The sequence below is a fragment of the Mustela lutreola genome, chromosome 18 (genome assembly GCF_030435805.1).
Source record: "Mustela lutreola isolate mMusLut2 chromosome 18, mMusLut2.pri, whole genome shotgun sequence".
Lineage (NCBI taxonomy): Eukaryota > Metazoa > Chordata > Mammalia > Carnivora > Mustelidae > Mustela > Mustela lutreola.
This window is the reverse complement of record NC_081307.1, coordinates 6311985-6333123: the sequence shown is the minus strand read 5'-3', so window position 1 is coordinate 6333123 and position 21139 is coordinate 6311985. Positions and strand designations below refer to the sequence as shown.

Sequence of the window (21139 nt, the reverse complement as noted above, 5' to 3'; positions counted from 1 at the left end):
TAAATTGAAGCTTAAAAGTGGCGTGTAATTAGGACATTAGATTTGTTGAAAGCATTTTTGATATTTGTATAAAACAATTTATGATAAAGCTGCATATCCAGGTGCTCACCAGAGAGCCTCATAACAACTAAGTTTTGTTTTGATTTGTTTTGTTGTAACTGATCTGTTTTCATGCATTTATAGTCAGTATGAAAGACTGTCTGGATGTTGGGGCAGCTCTGTGCTTTGGGTCTATAATCTGTAATCACTAAATTCAGTATCTTAGATTTATGTTTAGGTCTTAGGACTTTCTTGATGAAAGTTACTCCCCTTCCCTTCACAACCTACTGGTATTAACTGACTTCTGGAGCCAGAGCTCCCTGTGCTGTCTGCAGAAGGTTTTACAGTCAGAACCACGTACTGGTGAGACAAGCCTCTGCTGGCAATAAAAGCTGTCCAGCCTAAGAACTGCTTATTCAAGGGGCTGAGCCTGGGTGGCTCAGTGGGTTAAAGCCTCTGCCTTCAGCTCAGGTCATGATCCCAGGGTCCTGGGATCAAGCCCCGCATCAGAGAGCCTGCTTCCCCCTTCTCTCTCTCTGACTGCCTCTCTGCCTATTTGTGATCTGTCTGTCAAATAAATAAATAAAATAAAAAAAAAAGAACAGCTTATTTGAAAAAATTTTAAAAAAGATAATAAATAAAGCAATCAGAAAATAAATTAACCCATAATTCTTCCTCTAGTAAATACCACAGGATAATAAAACCACTTGCATATTTCTAAAGTTGGCTTCTCTCGTGGATTATTTACACACGGTAATCTGGGATACCCTGGTCACCTGAGCCACTGTATTTTATCTTAAATCCAATTTAGTATGTCAATGCATCAAATCTAGAAGCATGCTGACACAAAAACAGTTCTCCAAATACTGAAGAGTACCATAAGTCTTCACAGAAGTTACAAGGAAGAATGTACATTGTATGTCACACATCAAAAATATCCAGAAATATACAATGATGATTATTGTTGCATATGGTTAAGATTCACTCAGATTTGCTTATATATTTATAACTTTTTTTTTTTTTTGCTTCTCCCTCTGACTCTCTCTTACCTGGCTTGCGCTTGTCTTCTCTCTCTCAAATAAATAAATGAAATCTTAAAAAAAAAAAAAACAAAACAAAAAAAACAACTTTACACTCCATCACACTCATTTCTTTTGCCACTAGGATTTCCTCTAGCGAGGGCCTGCTACTGGCAAACTCTCTCGTCTACCAGCTGACAGATTCACTCCCATTCCTGAAGAGTATTTTTGCTAGCAGCTGTATTCTTTCAGATGTTGAGCAGATCACTATAATTTTGGTTTCCACAGTCACTATTGAGAAGTTAGATGTCAGTCTGTTACTTGTTTAGGGCAACCTATCTTTACCCCCACTGCTTGTGAGTTTCTCTTTATGGGTCTGTTTTTTCCCATTGTCCCATTTACTATGCGTGGGCTTCACTGTGCTTCTTTAACTGATACGAATTATCATTCTGGAAAGTCCTCTTTGGGGCACCTGGGTGGCTCAGTGGGTAAAGCCTCTGCCTCCGGGTCAGGTCATGATCTCAGGGTCATGGGATCAAGCCCCCCATCGGGCTCTCTGTTCAGCAGGGAGCCTACTTCCTCCCCTCTGCTCTGCCTGCCTCTCTGCCTACTTATGATTTCTCTCTCTCTCTCTCTCTCTCAAATAAGTAAATAAATAAAATTTTAAAAAATAAAATGAAATAAAACCTGGAAAGTCCTCTTCAACTAGCTCCTTGTGGTTGTGCCTCGCTGTCCTCTGTCTTCCTACCACAGCTGTGACTCAGGAGGTTGGATCCCGCTCTATCGTCCTCCATGCCTTAAAGCCTTGCTGTTTTGTCCCATCTCTTCATTTCTCTGTGCTGCATTATGGATTAATTCTTCTGATCTAATTAATTCTCAGCTGCTTCCAACTTCAACTGTATCTTCAACCTGCTGCTGAATACACACATCCGATAGGTTATTGTCTCAGTTCCCAAAGTTGTATTTTATTATTTTCTAACCCATTCTTATTTTACAGTGTTCTGTTCTTTGTAGACATTTTCAAGCTTGCTTTTGGTTCTCTTCAGCATACTATGTATGTGTGGCTGATTTAGATTTATATGTGATGATTCTAATATTGGAAACTTGATTCTTGTTTCTTCCTTATTTCTCCTTTCCTACTGGTTCTCATTGCTGGCTGTCATGTTTTCTTATGTCTGTGCTTGCTTGTTTTGCTTTTCTTTCCCCTACCCTGCTCTCCCAAATATTGCTCATCATCCTCGAAACCTTGTTTGTAGGCAGTCTTTTGGAACTGGGGTAAAGAAATCCAGTTCTTCCTGGTTCTTGGGGACATTAACATTCTGGACTATCTTGAATCAAGTTCAGCAAGCGAGGGCCCAAGTACCAATCAGGCAATTAAATTTAGGCTGAAAATGTGCAAAAAAAAAAAAAAAAAAAAAAGTCACAGCTTTGCAGGGACAAGTTTTGTTTGTTTGTTGCCTTCCTGTTTTGCTCAATGCCAAGGTAGCTCTGATTTTATCTCCTAGGGCAAGCAGTGGCAGGGTGGGAGCTCTCACACACACTGATGTTGAGATATACGCAGTTGAGACCCCAAGATTAATATGAGCAGGGTATCCTGTAAAATGTCTCATCATGGCTGGGATCAGGGTCTTACTTATGGCACATACCGCTCAAAGCTACCAAAACCAAGCCCCGGTGTACCTGGATTGGCAAATGCCTTCAGGGAAAAGTGGTTTTGCCACTCTAGTTTTCTGCCTCCCTTTCTGGGGGTTCCAACTTTCCCTTAGTTTTTTGCTTGTGTGTTCCTTGCTATTTCTTCAGCTCCTTGATGCCTTTAAGATGTTTGCATCTCTAGGGGCGCCTGGGTGGCTCAGTGGGTTAAGCTGCTGCCTTCGGCTCAGGTCATGATCTCAGAGTCCTGAGATCGAGTCCCGCATCGGGCTCTCTGCTCAGCAGGGAGCCTGCTTCCCTCTCTCTCTGCCTGCCTCTCCATCTACTTGTGATTTCTCTCTGTCAAATAAATAAATAAAATCTTTAAAAAAAAAAAAAAAAAAAAAAAAAAAAAAAAAAAAAGATGTTTGCATCTCTTATCCCTCTTTTTGGATTGTTTTTAGTGGAAGGAGCAGTCTGAGTGACATAGCACTCCATTACCCCAAATGGAAGTCTCTTTCTGGAGAATCGCTTGCGTCCCTTCCTTTCTCGCTGTTTCCATTACTTGCTTTGGACCTGGGTCTCCTCACCACTTGCCAGGACTCTGCAGCGACCTTCCACAACTCTTCTCTCATCTGCCCTTTTCCTAGTTTAATGCATTCTCTACACACAAGCTGGAAGTGCAGGTTCCACCACTCTTACCGCTAAAACTCTTCAGTTTCTCTCCTGGAACGGTGCAGGAAGGTAGCCTCCAGCCATCTGTGGCTACTGAACATTTGGAATGTGACCAGTGTGACTGGGGAACTGAATTTTAATTATTTATTTTAAACAATTGAAGTTGACATTTAAAAACGTAATCAATGTAAAATAGTTTTTTGTTACACAGCTTTATTATGGAATGGTCATATTTCACTTAATTGCTGAAAATTAAGCATCCAAGTTGAAATGCAGTATAAGTTTAAAATACTTTTTTAAAAGATTTTATTAATTTAACTATTTGAGAGAGAGAGAGAGAGAGAGAGCAAGGGGGGAGGCAAAGGGAGATGGGACAAGCAGACTCTGCACTGAGCAGGGAGCCTGAGATCATGACCTGAGGTGAAATCAAGAGTCAGGCTTACATGTGGGGTCCAGTCTCCCTATGTGTAAAACAAATTTTAACTCTGTAAGCATATACAGAAAATTTTAAAAACTTATTACAAAAAATACATTAATAATTTTATATTGATTATCTTTTGAAATTAAAATATTTGGGGTGTTGTGGGTTAACTAAAATATAGTATAAAATATAGTATTTGTATTAATTTTACCAACTTTTGAAATATGAATACTAGAAAATTTTAAATTACATATGCCTATCACATTACATTCCTATTGCCAGCACTACTTTATCCATTATTGTAAGAATAAGCCCAAAATCCTTAATCTGTTCTTCATGACTCAGAATGATCTAACCCCAGAATTTTAATTTCGATTTATCTTTATTTGACACCATGTTTCCTTTCACTTGTTCTGACACTTGCTTTTAGTTCCTGAAAAGTACTTTAAAAAAAAAAAAAAGATTTTATTTATTTATTAATTTCACAGAGAGAGGCACAGTGAGAGAGGGAAAACAAGCAGGGAGAATAGGAGATGGAAAGCTGGCTTCCCTATGAGCAGCAGAGAGTCCAATGCAGGGCTTGATTCCACAACACTGGGATCATGACCTGAGCCGAAGGCAGACGCTTAACGAATGAGCCACCCAGGCACCCATTGAAAAGCACTTTTCTCAAGAGCATGCTATGAAGACACATGGATGAATTGTGTCTTTCCACAGTGTTAGCTTTATCCAGTCCTAAAGCAAAGTTAATCATGGTTGTAAATCAGGTTCAGGATTCCAAACTCAGTGACAATTCACCAAGTGATTAAACCTGGCTTCTTACTCATCACCCGGGGCAGGAGAGAAGACAAGTCACACAACCAACAAGATAACAGAAGGGCGCAGGCAGTGAAGGTACCAAACCCAAAGTCAGTCTGTGGGCGTGTGGTTGAGATAAAGCCTTGGTCTCCTCTGGGTCCACACTCTGGGTCCACACTCTGGGTCCACACTCTGGGTCCACACTGCTCCTCAGGTTCCAGCAGTATTCGCAGGAACAGGGCATCTCTAGGGGATAAGGATCTTGGTTCTGTTCCAAGATCGCTGAGATCAATGGGCCAGAGCCTTGGGGGCAGTTACCTTCTGAAGTGGTTGGACAGAATGGGGTCATATCTGAGGAGTCTGAAGGTTTGCGGTGAAATTCCTTACCTTTTGAAAGGGTAAATCAGTTTGGGGTCTCTGCAGACCTCCTCTGGTTCTTGGTGATCAGTTCTGGGAATCAGCTGACGTGGGTGCCCGCACTATCTCCTAGCTGCAGTACCTGAACTGCTCCCGTCATTGCTTGACACAGGCCCCTGCTTGACGCGGGAGACTCCATTTTGCTCTCTACAACTTTCTTCAACTTCAAGGCTAGTTTACACAGTATTCCTTCTGCTTCGTACATTCTTTCCTATTCGCCCTCTGCCTGGTTCACTGCTGCTCCCATAAACATCAGGGTTAAGCCCTGGAGTCATCCAGGCATATGCAGCCACTTACCCTCTGCCAACAATGCTACCAAGTCTGGGCAAAGGGGAATGGGCTAGAGCAGTCACAGCCACAGAAGAGATGAACCACAGACATCAAGGAAAAGCACGAAGGATTGGCAGAGTGTAGGTATGATCAGAGACAGAAAGAGGAATCCAGGAAGTAAATATGATTTCAAAACTGTTTAAAAAGTAATCACAATGCCTCTGGCAAAGACTTGTCACTTGGAAGATTGAATCAAGTTCTGCTTGATGGGTTAACTGGTTTTCAAAGTAACTAGGGACACAGAGGAAGGATGATGAACTTGCTTTGAGATAGGTCATGCTTAAGGTGATGACAAGACATCCAGCAGAGGGGCGCGTGGGTGACTCAGTGGGTTAAGCCTCTGCCTTTGGCTCAGGTCATGATCCCAGGGTCCTGGGATCGAGCCCTGCATCGGGCTCTCTGCCCAGCAGGGAGCCTGCTTCCTCTTCTCTCTCTGCCTGCCTCTCTGCCTACTTGTGATCGCACTCTCTGTCAAAAAAAAAAAAAAAAAAAAAAAGACATCCAGCAGAAATATGTGGCTTTGACAGTGTGAATTACATAAAAAACTTAGTTTGGTGGTCGTGAGCATCAGATGTATGGTTCTGTTATGCATCTAAAATGCTTTATCGTAAGGGGCAGAGTACCTGCTGTGTTACTTCCCTGAGTGGGACCAGATGAATGTTACTAAAGTAATGTGAAAACACTAGTAATTCCATGTGTGTGGTTTTCCAGCACTGATCCAAAGCAAAGGTTTTCTAGCTTTGCTTTGTGTAAAGACTACTTCTCAGTATAAAATCTAAATCTCTACCCCTGAAAACTTTAACAGCAAGTCTCCTTAGGTTTTCCAAACAAATCAGAAATAATGCTTATGACACAAAATTATTATCGGTGTAAATGAATCAAAAGCAGACATTATATTTCTCTAGAGATTCACTTGGATTTAAAAGAGAAGGATGCTTGATGCACAGGTTTTGTATTTGGCTGAACACAACCAAGGAAACACTGGAAGATGCCTGGCCAGGCACTAAATGGACCTGCAATTAGCCATCTGGGCAGAAGGTGTAGTCGTTGGTGCCTTTTTCCCACTTTACTGGCAAGCCACGTGGAAGGAAAAGGAGGAGGTGTAACTCAGGTGTGTTCTTAGATCCTCTGTGACACTGGCTTTTAAGAACCATCCTTCTTAGCACACCTCAGACCCAGAAGCCAAAGTGCTTACGTGGTCCTCCCACCTTACATGTTAATAAAGCAGGAAGTTTTCTACTTGGTATTTTCTGAACAGTGTTCAGAGTGTGCCACCAAAATATATTTCCTAGTTGTCTGTTCTTTATGATTTTTACTCTCTGTTGAAGTTATTTTGTTCGTGTGTGGTTCTCTTGATTTCACTGAATTGCCTTTCTGTTTCCTTTTTTAAAATTTAAATTCAGTTACTTAACATAGAGTATTATTGGTTTCTGAGGTATGGGTCTGTGTTATGTAATACCCAGTACTCATTCCAACACGGACCCTCCCCAAAGTCCATCACCGAGTTACCCCATTCCTCCATCCCCCTCTCTTCTAGCAACCCTCAGTTTTCTTATAGTTCACCTAGCTTCCTTAAAACCGATACTTTGAATTAATTTTATCAGGCAAATCACAGGTCTGTGTTTCTTTTGGGTCAGTTGCTGGAAAGGTATTTTGTTCCTTTGGTGGTATCATGTTTCCTTGCTTTTTTTTTTTTTTTTTTTTTTTTTTTTTTTTTTTTAACGTTCCACGAAGCTCTGCATTGCTTCAAGACATATTTGAAGAAGTATTCACTTCCTCCAGGATCTACCCACTGGGTTCAGGAGAGAAAAACCTTCCTTCAGCCCTGGGAGGGATTCCAAGGCTTTCTCAGACCCTCTATGGCGATCCCCGCTCCATACTTCTTGCTCCCCCTCGTGGCAAAATCTTTAACGGTGTGTGCCTTTGATCCTGGAGCTGCCTGCCTTCCATTTGCCTTCCCTCGGGCAGTGCCCAAGGCAGGAGTCCGTGTGCTTTCTCCCAGTCCACAGAGTCAGCCAGCTCGCTGCAGGAGCTCACGAATCTCCGCACAGGCTCTCTCTCTCTCTGCCCTCGGGAGCGCACGCAAGGATCCGGCCACGGGCTGGGTGAGGCCCCTGAGCACTGAGGGTGTTGGGGCGATCTGCCGGTGAAGCTTTCATAGCATCTCATGGGGGCGATTCTGAATGGAACCTGTGAGGTGACCAGTGTGACCCGCGTCCCTTGAATGCCCCCAGGGCCCTGTGTGGCATGCTCCTCGCTCCTCGCCACGCCGTCTCCGCATCGGCGCAGCACGCCTCGTGCTCTGGATGCGGTGAGAAGGACGTGGGTCTGCTTGCCAGGATTCCACGCAGCGGGGGGACCCGGGCACTCACTCCCAGGCTCCCGCTTTCCCTCGCGGGAAGAATCCCAGCCCTGGAAGGGGTCTGTTAGCACCGAGCCGTGCTGCCTTGTGGACACGGTGATGGGATCCACGGTGATTTTATCCGCCTCACGACGGCCAGTTCCGGATCGTTCTGCTCAGGGGCGTGCCGGACGGTGTGCATGACTTCCCGGATCCTCACAAAGCCTCTCTGGTCCACGCGTGATTGTCTGAACAGTGTTCTTTGCGGGGCAGACAGTGGAAACTCCTACTTTGCCATGGTGATGACGTCAGTCCAGCAGTCTCTGATTTAACGCGCGTGCGCGTGTGTGCGTGCGCGCGTGTGCGCGTGTGTGTGCGCGTGCTGGTGGGTCCCACCACCTCAAGCCTCTCTTTTGTGAACGCGTGCGTTTCCTTAGATTTTTAACGGCCTTTTATCTTTGATCCCTTTGTAAGTTTTTTTGTACATCCTAGTGGTCTGCTCTTTATGAGTTATATGTGTTGCAAATACTGTGGTTTGTCTCATGACTTTTGAAAACAGAACTTTCTAATTTAGATATAATCAAGGTATCTGTCGTTTCTTTTGCAGAAGTCTGTCTCTTAGAAGGTCTTGCCTAAGATATTGCTTCATGATCGTAGATCATAAGTATATTTTCCTGCATTTTCAAACTGTTGTCTTTCACATTTTGTCCTTAATTCACGTAATTATTATCTTTACGTAACATGACATAGAAATGAATTCAATTTCCTTTTTTTTTTTTTTAATAATCCCTACTCTGCAATATTGGTACTGTCTTATATCAGATTTTCTGAAATGACTGGCTCTGTTTCCAGGTTCCCTTTTTTTTTTTTTCTCTCTCTCTTTTTTTCATTGTCTGTCTTTCCCAGCAGGATATTCCTAATATCATTTGTTTTAAGAACTATAGCTTTATAGCATTTCTCATTTTCATCTTGCCCTTCTTTTCCAGAGGTAACTGTGCTATTTTTGACCCTTTGCCTTTCATGTAAAATGCTAGAATCAGCTTTTCAAACTGATTGGGAAAAAAAATCTGTTAAAAATTTTGCTCACATTGCATTAAATCCATACATTAATTTGGAGAAAAATGAAATGATTCTGATATTATGTCCAGTCTTTCTGTCTTATGATCAAGAAAGTGGAGAGTCAGAGAATACCACAGAAACACCAACTAGGGTTGTTGGACAAGCCATTCCAAATCTTGCCTTCATATTGTTGGCTACTGGCTAAAATTTATCCAGATAGAGAACTCTTTTTTAGATATATTTCTTCTCCTTGATATTGATACTGAGTTTTCTTCTCTATTAACATAGATTTCTTCTTAAATTCTTGAATTTTAAAAGATTTTATTTATTTATTAGACAGAGAGAGAGGGAACACAAGTAGGCAGAGAGGCAGGCAGAGAGAGAGTGGGATGCAGGTACCACCTGTGCAGAGAGCCTGATGTGGGACTCCATCTCAGGACCCTGAGATTATGACCTGGGCCAAAGGCAGAGGCTTAGCCCACTGAGCCACCCAGATGCCCCGAATATGGTGTCTTTTGACTTAACTAACTCCTAACTAATGAAACTATTGAACTAACTATTGAAACTATTGAACTAATCAAATTGATATTTGACTATTAACCTTGAACCTACTACCTTGATAAAAACTCTTACTAATTCTAATAATTATTTGCAGATTACTTGGGTTTCCAATGTTAAAATGATGTTATTTGAGAGTCGTGTTTTGTTCCTTCACTTATAATACTTGTAACTTTTATTTCTTTTTTTTAAAGATTTTATTTATTTATTGGACAGATCACAAGTAGGCAGAGAGGCAGGCAGAGAGAGAGAGGAGGAAGCAGGCTCCCTGCTGAGCAGAGAGCCCAATGCGGGGCTTGATCCCAGGACCCCAGGATCATGACCTGAGCTGAAGGCAGAGGCTTTAACCCACTTAGCCAACCAGGCACCCCATAACTTTGATTTCTTTAAATATATTTTTTCATACTCTTCTGGCTAAGATTCCTAACACTGTGTTGAATGGAAGTGATGATGCTTGTTTTGTTCCACATTTTAAAACACTTACTTTAAATCTTTCAATATCAAGTACAAAATGTACAATAGGCTATGTATTTCTTTTATCAGTTCAGATAAAAGTCATCTGAATTTGGCTATTCTTCATTGGCTAATTTTTCTATTTGTTATGATCATAAATGGATTTTTTTCTATCTTTTGACAATTTTTTTACATTAAAATTATTTTATATCTATTGACTAATCATTTTACTTTTATGACTATAACGGTCATTGTTGGTGGTCATTGTTGCTTCAGCCGAAATTTATATGTAATAGTTAACATTTTTGTGGGAACAGAGCACCAGATGGGGAAGACATAGAAACAGGGCCCACATAAAAGTCCAGCACATGGGACATTGTCACAGAAGAGCAGAGAGATTGTGACATCACTCAGGAGCACCAGGAAGTGCTGAGGCTAAAAAAAGATATGAGTGACCTCGGCCTATGGGGTTTCAGAGAACATAGAGATGGAGGAACAGAGAATAGGTTTGACGGTAGAAAAGGGAATTGATGTATAGAGATGACATTACTTGGGTCTCAAAAAAAAAAAGATGTTTTTTAGGGTGTTTTGTTTTGTTTTATTAAAATTTTTTTTTATTTATTTTACAGAGCAAGATGGAACAAGCAGGAGTAGTGGCAGAGGGAGAAGCAGACTCCCCGCTGAGCAGGGAGCCCAAAGTGGGGCTTGATCCCAGGACCCCGGGATAATGACCTGAGGCAAAGGCAGCCACTTGAGCCACCCAGGCACCCCTGTTTCGGTTTGGGGGGGTTTTGTTTTGTTTGTTTTTGTTTTGTTTTGTTTTTCTTTCTTTTTTTTCCCCTCAAAGAGGGAACATAGGAATCCAGGTGAGAGAAACATGCCAGGTCACAAAGGGGCCCTACTATGTGGAGAGGAAGGAACAGTCTTCAAAAGTTAATGAAAAGAAATGTGGTAAATATGCGAGGATGTGTTTCTTTAAACCCAAGTTAGTAAACTAGTGAAATCAGTTAACCCCACACATTGGCTTAGAGGCAAACTAGCTGCACAGACCAAGGAATGCAGCTCCAGGAACCTACACCGGACCTGGGGTAGCAGCCCCTCAGCAAGACACTCTCCGCTCTGTCCTTGGTTGCCTGCCTGTGCAGAACTTTGCTTGAGCACCGATGACTTTAGTTTTCCTCTATTGTGAAAGCCTTGGGAGAGATGACTCTTTTTTTCTGCTTTTCTTCTTTCTACTTCCTACGTTCTCTCAAATATCATGTCTGTTTCAAAATGTTAATTTTTTAAAGATGGCCTTGACCTCTCCTTTTGTTGTTATGAAGTTCAGAAAAGGGAAGTGCCACAAATAGAAAGGGGCAGCATTTGGAAGAGTTTAAAAGTTCTGTAAGTGCCAGGCAGGGGCCACAGAAGAGAACATTCCATCCCCCTCCTGCTGCTGTCTTCCTTCCAGGTTTCCATGAAGATCAGATAGAGGGGGTGACCCCAGGAGAGCAGCAGAACCCAGGCACATGTAACCAATTGCTTTTTTTGCCTGTAGTAAAGTTCACATTTTGATTGCTTCTCCAGATTATGTTGATCCAGACATATTTTATGCAGTCATCCGGATCTTTCTCTCTGGGTAAGTACAGTTCAACCGTTTTCCTGCACGAGTCCTCTGTAACATATTCCAAATTTATGAGAGGAGACAGAAGTGTCCTAGAGCAAGAAACGCACCAAGAAACCCTTGCTGGCAAAGTGATCATTTGGATCCACTCTGGGTAAAAGAGGTATAGATGGGTACCATCTACATGACAAATGACACTGGAGTTGAACTTTTAAGCTTAGAATAGTTTTCCTTAGAATCTAACCATGTTAGATTCATTAGTATTCACTTAGAATCCCATCTCAATGGCAGAAAAAAAAAAGCCCAGTATGCAACCACAAAGCTCTACCATTTATATCCATTCTCTCCCCCTCGTTACTAAGGCAGAGGGGAGCATAGAAAGTGGCCTTAAAGCTTTCTTCTAAAGATCCTAGAAGAGCTTCCCCAAGTCATTTGTCTATATTTGCAGGTCCCTTTTGTCACATGGCCTGTTAATTGCTCCAGATAGAGAACTCTACCCTTAGATACATTTCTTCCTTTAAATACACTAGTTATACCTTGACATGTTTTAATCAAATTGCTTTCCTACCCATGTTAACTAAGACAATTAAGTTTGTTTGTTTGTTTGTTTTTATTTTAATGGTGAGAAGTGGAAAGTAGAGGTAGTGAATGGATGAGGTGAAAAATGTGAAATAGAACTCATCTAGTGTTCCGTCTTGATAACTAGGAGATGCAAGAATGCTACAACAGAAAGACTCTGAAGCTGTGCCTAGAAGTAGTAAGAGACAAGTCCAACATCCAAATCAACAGATTTATTGATTTGTCAGTAGATGGAGTGGTATATTACATTGGTGCAAGAAGGGGGTGACAGCGTGAACTCAGTATTTCCTCTAGATCATGTAGGTCTGGAGTGTGAGACAGCCTAAGGGGAGACCAGCCTGGGTAGGCATTCCTCACTGCAGGGCTCAGAGAGTGGAAGCAGGAAGGTTTCTAGAGAATAACTTGAAAGAAACAGGTACCTGATTGATGAGGAAACAAGAAAAAACGGAGTGGGGGGAGATACAGAATGAAATTGGAAGTGTTTCTCAGAATTCAGACTTTTGCTGTGTATGCATTCAGTCCCCAAATTCTCCCCTAAAGAGATTATCTGTCGTTAGAACTCTTCTTGTTCTCTGTGCATCTTGCACGTGTTCAGGGTTCAGACAAAGATCTGATTGTACAGTAGTGATCCTAGCAACAAATATTAAGCAAAACTTACAGATAGGTTTTGGTAGAATTAGAGAATAAAAGGTCATTTTTTAAAAACATTTTAAATAAACATTCCTAAATTCCTAAATAGGGATTTAGGAAGCACTTAAATCTGGGAAATCTCTTTGTGCTTCACTTTGGGGTCTAAGTTGGTATTTGTCTTCCACTATTGCATAACAGAGCACCACAAATTAAAACAGCAGTTTAGAACAACACACATTCATTGACTCACATTTCTGTAGGTCAGAAGGCCAGGCAAACTCAGCTTGGTTTTCTGTTAGGGTCTCCAAGCACTGAGGTCAAGCTATCTGCTGGGCTGAGCTATTATCAGGAGAATCTGGGGAATCATTTGCTTCCAGACTCCTTCAGGTTTGTGGTAGAATCCAGTTCTTTGTGGTTTTGGAACTGAGGTCTGTTTCCTTGCTGTCTGTTAGATAGGATCTGCTCTCTGTTTAGAGAGGCCTCCCCCCTGCTTTCCTTGTCACATGGTATCCTGCAACACAGTCATGGTGCTTCCAATTTTTCTAGACTTAAATCCCTCTGATTTCTCCTCCTGCCACTAGCCAGAGAAAATCTCTGCTTTTAAGGTCTTACGTGATTATATTGAGCTCACAGAAACAATGCAGAAAACTCCCTATCTTAAGGTCAACTGATTAGTAACCTTAATAACATTTGTGAAGTCTCTTTGGTCTTGTTGTATAATATATCATATTGACAGGTATTATAGCTCATAATATGAAGAGTTCTAAGAATTAGGATGGAAATATTGGGGCAATATTTTTAAAATTCTACCCATCATGATGATATGGTCACTGCAGGGTGATACTGTTTTCATTAAAATAAATTCAGGGTCAGTGATGCATCTTATCTGTGATCTACATCTTCCCCTCTGTCTGATCCTTAAAGATATTTTCCATATAGCACAACCAAGTGGCCAGCACCAAATCTTAAATGTATTGACAAGTGTTGATGGCTGAAATCATCTGGATTGTTAAGAATTCTCAAGAGAGTTGTCTTGAAAAATTGAAATCTACTCCTATATTTTTGGTTTGTCCTATGTTTGATTTACTGTTTTTATTTACCTCTTAAAAAGATTTTTATTTAGGAAAGTTTCATCATCTGTAGATTAAACATATTCTTTGTATTTCCCAATCACATTAAATTTCACAGGGAAGTCATCAGCCACTGTGGAAAAATGTCATCTCGTCTCATTTCTTTCTTTTTTTTTTTTTCTTTCTTTCTGTTTACACTTCCTCTTGGGTTTCCTAGAAATATGCTATCAGAAAGACTAAACATAACCTTGTCTACAGAGATTTGAAAGGAAACTAATTCATTTGCTTTACAGACAGCAGTTTGGGCCTGAGAGTGCATGGGAGCAATCCTTGAACTAGTCAGAGAAACACCATTTCCTTTCCTGAGACTAATCTCATCACAGGGGAGAGAACATGGGTTTTGAAAGTAGATCCCCTTGTTTTATCTTTTTTGCCTTACATGCTGGTATTTTCTCTATCGCTTTCAATGTGGCTTTAATACATCCTCTTCATGTTGGGGCATCAAAAAGAGATTGATCAACGTCTCTTGGCCATTTGAGTATCTGATAGCTCTTTAAAGCTGGTTAGGTCCTTTCCAGACAAATATTTGGATCCACATATTCTAGATATGGAATTATAGAATGATATTTTTTTCATTCATTCATTCATTCATTCATTCACAATTTAGTGAGTGATTACCATACGCCAGGCACAGTTCCTGGTTCTGGGAATGGTGCAATAAAACAAAACAGCAACTTCATTCCCATGGAGCCTACATTTTATCTATTTATAAATTTATTTATTTATTTTTATATTTTATTTATTTATTTGACAGAGAAAGAAAAAGAGTGAGCGTAAGCAGGGAGAGCGGCAGGGAGAGGGAGAATCAGGCTCCGCACTGAACAAGGAGCCAGAGGACACCCCTGGGATCATGACCTGAGCTTAAAGCATATGCTTAACTAATTGAGCCACCCAGGCATCCTGGAGCTTACATTTTAATCATGGGAGACAGATAATGCATAAACAAATATAATTATGAGACTGACGCGCTGCCCACTGTGCTAAGAGGGCCACAACAAATATAATTAAAGAACGTATCATAAAATACATGTTACAACAGTAAATAATATTGGGAAATGTAAAGTAAGACACAGGGCATCAAGGGAGAGGTAGGGATGGCGGCTGAAGTTTCTTATTTATTTATTATTATCTGGGAAAGCCACACTTCTAGGTGACAATTGTACAGATACCTGAAAGAAGTGAGACCTAAACCATCTAGACACCTGTTCCAAGCAAAAAAAAAAAAAAAAAATTGCAAGGACTCTGAGGTTGGAGCATGTTTGTCATGGAGGAATCGTTGCAGTGACAGTGTCACTGGAATGGAATATGCATGGGGAAGAACGAGAAAGATACCAAGTGATGATCGTGTTGGGGCTCATTGGCTCCTTTCTACAAGAGAAGAGCCACAGTAGCAAGTCTGGAGACAAATGACAGGATCTGTCTTAAGTTTCAAATCATTGCTCTATCTTCTAAATGGAAAATAGACGATTTGAGAACAAGAATAGAACAGGGAAGCATTTAAGAACCTATCCCACAATCGAGCATGGTGATTGGAATAACGTGGAAGCAGCAGAGGTGCTGAGAAATGTTCATTTGGGGCATGACTGACGGTATACTTGACGGGACATCTATCAGATTGCTTACGGAAGGAGAATAGGATCAGTTGAAGATAACTCTAAGGTATTGGACTGATCCCCTGAAAAAATGGAGCTGCCATTTTCTCTGAGGCGGAAGGCTGTCAGAGGAACAAATTTGGCAAAAGGAAGGGAAATTGGGAGCTCAGTTTGGGACATGTTCATTTCTGGTAGAGATATCTATAAGTAGGCAGTTGAATACATGAGTCTGGACCATAAGGGAGAAGCCCAGGTATACGTCTTTGCTTTTCAGTAGTCCTAATACAGTTGCTTTCTAAATCAGTGGAGCTAAATAAGACTGCTTGGGAAGTGAAAGTAGCAGAAGTCCAAGGACTGAGCCCTGAGAAAGTCCAACACACAGAAGTGGTTATGATGAGGAGGGACTGTTGAAAGAGACCAAAATGACCATCTAAGATCATCCACAGGATGGCAAAGACAACTCTGAACCCGCGTGGCCGCTGTCATTGCTCCTTTTATGTTTTTCATAGTCCTTCCCCATAAAATGTAGAAATTTTATTGAAGCAGTGTCCTGAACTATGACAAGTCATAAAACTTCTCTAGAACCTATTTAATAATGCAGCAGTTTAGGAAGTAGGTGCAAATTAGGACCAAGATTCATAAAGGTGCGTGCAAAGTCAACAACATAATGAACGAAGAGAGCAGCGATTCCAACTTGCTCTGAATACTATAAAATGGCTAATATTTAGCAAATGCTTAGTATGTTCCAGGCCCTGAGTGGGTAGTATTTTAATTAGCTCCCACAACAACCCAGTAAGGTAGATCCTAACACTTGGTTAGGGAACCTGGGGCTCAGAGATGTTTAACTAAGCCAAGGGTCACAGTTAATAAATATCAAAGCTGAGATTACATTGTCTATCTGCCTGAAAAAGAGCCCTTTCCCCCAACAGCTACAATGTGCTCTAATCTTACAATCAAAAACCTTCCTTTACTGTCCTCCGGCTCTGCTTTCTGTGCCTCATCTGTTTCCAGAGTGATAGCATCCCCACTGCAAAGACCACTCTGACATTCATGCAGTGGCAAACCATACAACAGCTGACCAAACCAGCCTCCAAAGAAAACAGCCAAACTCCTTGTAGCATTTCCTATCTCAAGGAAGTATTGGAAAAAGTCATGAACAGCAAGCTGAACAGGCTGGCTATGGCTTTTCTATGTGTGTGATGTGGTTCCCTTCTTTTGAACAAAATGACTTTTAGAATTACAGGAAGAAGGTGAGACATCAGTTTAAGCCTGTTATTTAAACTGTTCACAACAGGGACTGTGTGTGGGTCATTCCTGGCAATCAGAGGGAAAAAAGACTATTTCTTAGTAAAAGTGCAAATCCTCATGCAGGGGTCTCGAGAAAATGAAAATAGAAAAATTATAAGTTTGGGGTGCCTGGGTGGCTCAGTCTGTTAAGCATCTGCCTTTGGCTGGACATGATCCCAGGGTTCTGGAATCAAGCCCTGAGTCGGGCTCCCTGTTAAGCAGGGAGCCTGCTTCTCCATCTTCCACTGAAGCTTTTCCTGATTCTGCACTCTTCTCTCTCTCTCTTTCTCACTTTCTTTCTGTCAAATAGAGAAAATCTTTAAAAAAAAATAGATATTACAAGTTTGGGATTTCCGTTCTGGTTTCCCCATTTTCTAACAATGTGGCCCTGGAGCGTTAACAGCTTTGAGTCTTTGTTTGCTTATCTGTAAAGGAGGTTTAAAAAACCTGCCTATATCTACTCAAAAGAGGTCAAATGAGAACAGGAATGTGCAGGGGCTTTATAGGCTAACATCTTGGGAGAAATGGAATCAGGGAGACAGAAGAGAGGAAGGGAAGAAAACCCATTTTGTGAGAGCAAGACTCAGAGCCTCAATTCCAGTCCATCTCCACGTCCCTCTGGTAACCTGCAGGGTTGTACTGTGTTCTCTTTATTGCTGCCCTTGTTATCAATACCTGCTATCAAGAACATATTTGACAAAGGTGTTCCCACAAAGGTAGTATTTAAAACTGATAGTTCAGGATGACAGCTGTTAAAGCTATTTCAGGGAAGGGCAAAGGGGTGTGTGTGTGAGTGTGTGTGTTTGCTCTCAAAGCACTATTTGCAGAGTTAAAGGTATCAGGCCATCCAGGTTGAGATTAGGTAAAGATTTTTCTAGAACCTCTAAGTTGCTCCTATTCATCAGCACTGATAGCATCTTTATAAATGAATTTTTCTAATAAATATGTCATAGGACCCATGCTAAGGATTCCTCTCTAAATATCCTCCACTTCTCTGCAATGATCCTTCAACTGAGGAAAGGAACAGCTGTATTCCGTGGCTTGTTATGAAATCAAAGTATGCTTAATTACATATCCTACAAAAATATCCAGCCTTGTGCTCTAAAATTACCACTGGAATTGTTTTTGCTTTCTTACTTGCTGTTTCCATATCAGAAAACACGCCTTCTCTTTGACTCTTCCTCTGGCTTAGATGGAAGGATAACCCAGCACTGCCGGTGGGGCTGATCTATGAAGGAGTCTCCACAGCGCCCCTGCAGTACTCTGGGGGGAGTGCAGCTCAGAGCTCAGTGCTTCATGCCTTTGATGAGTTCTTAGGCGTTCGCCATAGCAAGGAAAGTGGTAAGTGAGACGCTTCCTTTCTCTTTCTGCTCCTTAACAGGGAGGAAGAACAGAGATGTTTTTAACAATTGATAAGACCAAGTGCAAGTGTAAGTTAAAATGCCATGAAGTCTGTACTCCTCCAAGTTAACCAGGAGGCTGTGTGCCTGCCAGATGTTACTGTGTCAAGTCAATGAATATTCAATCTCAGCAGGAGATTGGGTTTCATGTCCGAATCTTATAACACTGCTGTGTGTATGGTTGTTCTCTATAGTTTTGTCTGGATCCTTAGGTAGTAGCCTCTTTTCTCTAAAACGGGATTGAGATCTGGAGTTTGAAGGCTGTGGCATTAAGTTACTAAGTCTGGATACAGGTAGGGATGGGTCTGAGCTCCTCCACCAAGGCCTTTCTCCGAAAAAATGCTGTAACCACAGGCCAAGTCTATTTAGACTAGAAGAGGGGGTCTCCCAGTTTAGAAGCTTGAAATTGTTCATTTCCTTACCTGCCAGCAGCAAGCCACTGTTTAATAGTTGCAAAAGGGCACTGCAGACTACAGAGTTTTCAAGTTAGATCAGGAAAAGAAATGACTAGAACTTTGTGTCATAGGATCCAGTCTCGTCCACAAAAGTCAGTTGACAAGAACCATGGCAGTATTAATGGATATCCTATATCCTAATGGATATCCTATAAATGATCTCTTTCCACATTTCCTATAAATATCTATTCTATTTTTAAACACCTTGACTTCAAGAGGTGATTACAAAAAACGGTTAGTCATTCATTTTCTTGCCCCTATAAACTCTGTTACTTTCCTCCTCCTTAGCACTCCCTCCAAACAAAAGCACTTAGGAAGCAAAATTTGGCAGTGTTTAGCAAATAAGTTTAACGGTTTTATGTCTTATATTTGTAGATATTTCTCGTGATGATTAGCAAGATACTTTGCCCCATCTTGTGTATGGGATAAATATTTATACATGGGATGATAGATCTAGTTCCAACGCAGTGATCAGGGGTGTATTTATTTCTTTTTTCCCTCTCCATCTCCTATCAGTGGTCAAGAATATAGCATTTGACGTCTGTGAGCAAAAGATCTAGCAATGCAGATTGGACAGTTAGGACGAAAGCAAGTTTTTGCTGCATTGATGACTGGAAGAGCTGACAAGCTCTCTTATCTTTCCATGTGGAACTGTGATATTGTTCTGGTTTGTTTCTTTCAGCTGACTTTCTGCATAGGATGAGGGAGTACATGCCTCCTTCCCATAAAGCCTTTATAGAAGAAATCCACTCAAGCCCGTCACTGAGAGACCACATCTTGTCCTCTGCAAATGTCCAGCTTCGGACAGCCTATAACCAGTGTGTGGAAGCCCTGGCAGACCTGCGCAGCTACCACATAGCTGTGGTGACCAAATACCTCATCACAGCAGCCACCAAAGCAAAGGGCAGGAGGCCAAACCGTCTCCCTGGGCCATCTCAAGCCTTAGAAGAGAGGGGCACAGGTGGGACTATAGTCCTGAGCTTCCTGAAGAGTGTCAGGGACAAGACCTTGGAGGCAGTTCTCCACCAGAGTGACTAAGAAACTGCCCTCTGCCCAAAAAGGCAAACCCAGCAAACACGGCTTTTCCTTTACCCTCTACCCCAATGGAGGGCATGTGAGCCCGGCAAATAAGAATGTCTGGAATAATCTGAAAGGGACCTCAGCCTTAGTTATGCTCCTGCCCTACAGAACACCATCTCCTCCTTTGTTGAGAGCTGTTAGTCTTCACAGAGAAGAATTTTCATGGCCAGAAAATTTCCTTTCCCTACCTGATTACCGGTTAATAGTGAAAAGCTCTGGACACTTTCTCATTCAGAACTCCACGGAGGAGCATGCGTACCCCTGTCCTGTTTGCAAAGTGATAGAAAAATCAGTCTAAATTTCATAAACCAAATAAAATCTGCCTGTAGACAGATCCCCTTATCGATTTCTTTAGAAAGCAAGTTAAATATTCATGCATTCATTCATTCAGTTAACAACTTATTATGTTCCTGCTGAGCAGAGATTTTTTGGTGGCCCCAATCCAGCCTTCTTCTCCGTGTGTGTGCTGAGTTTGTGGCAGGAGGTTGGACAGGCTCCAGTGGTGACGTGGAGGAAAGAGCAGGCTCACATGCATCTTGGAAGTCAGCAGTATAACAATGAATAGTTAATGATGTGGGAACGGATGAGGCTCTTCCATGTGGTTCACCAATTTGCAAATTCTATTCTAGTTTTCCTTCTTTATTTTTAGGAGAATGATTCTTTCTTCTTACACTGAAAGTCTGTGTTTGTAAAATGAATAAATTGACCCGTTAGAAGTCCATGATCAAAATGGGAATAAATATTAAATCCACATGTTTAGTGTACAAACAGATGTAACTTTTTATTGATTCATTTTCTGTCTCAAGATCTCATTTCATCCAACAGTAGAAAGCTAGAACACTTAAGTCTTGCCAATTTAGGGTAAACTTCAGCAACTTAGTCTTGTCTCCTACTATGTGTAGGAGGATACATGTGTATGTAGGAGGGTGTATCCTCCTGCATACATACATGTGTCTGGGATAGTATTTACATTCCAGAAGGCCAATCTAGTATCATGGCCTCAAGGAGTGATCTCTGATGACTGGGGGCAGCCTCTGCCCAAGTTAGCATCTGCTGAGCAGAACCCCATCCCCCCAGGATGGATGCTGGTCAAATGGAGCTTGTAGGTTGTCTCATCCTTTCCACGAGGCCTTTCAGATTACTCAGCCCTCAAAGTCCTGTCATGCCAGTTGGAAAAACATCTGACTACTTTCCACATCCCCTAGGCCCTTAATCCCCACCCTGACGATACATATATAATATGTACTATACATGTGCTATAGTATACTATATACATGATAGATGATAGATAGATAGATAGATAGATAGATGATAGATACCAATTTTAAGAAATTGGCTTATGTGATTATAGAGGCCAGAAATTCCAAAATCTACAGGGTAGACCAGCAGACTAGAGACCTGGGAAGCACCAAGTTGAAAGGCTAACTGCCTTTTCATTTACATGTTCATCTCATCCAAACAAAACACCCTCATAAAAACATCCGGAATCATGTTTGACCAACTATCTGGGCACCATGGCCCAGCCAAGGTGACATAGAATCCGTCATTACAAGTCTTCTTGAGAAGAACCTGAATTAGGATACAGTTATGGTATCTGACACACATGCTCCCCATATCTCTGTTAGAGAAGAATCATCCTTTGTA

At 41.5% G+C, this 21139-nt stretch overlaps 1 protein-coding gene across 1 annotated transcript in view; it reads left to right on the top strand.

Annotated features, from left to right (window-relative positions):
* Window positions 1-20263, top strand: part of IDO2 (indoleamine 2,3-dioxygenase 2) — a 55753-nt gene extending 35490 nt beyond the window's left edge. Inside the window, exons 8-10 of the mRNA XM_059156212.1 lie at window positions 11306-11357; window positions 17753-17901; window positions 19098-20263. Coding sequence (XP_059012195.1) covers window positions 11306-11357; window positions 17753-17901; window positions 19098-19453 — 557 coding nt within the window. The 3' untranslated portion in view covers window positions 19454-20263. The remainder of the gene's footprint in view (window positions 1-11305; window positions 11358-17752; window positions 17902-19097) is intronic.
* The last annotated feature ends 876 nt before the right edge of the window (window positions 20264-21139 follow it).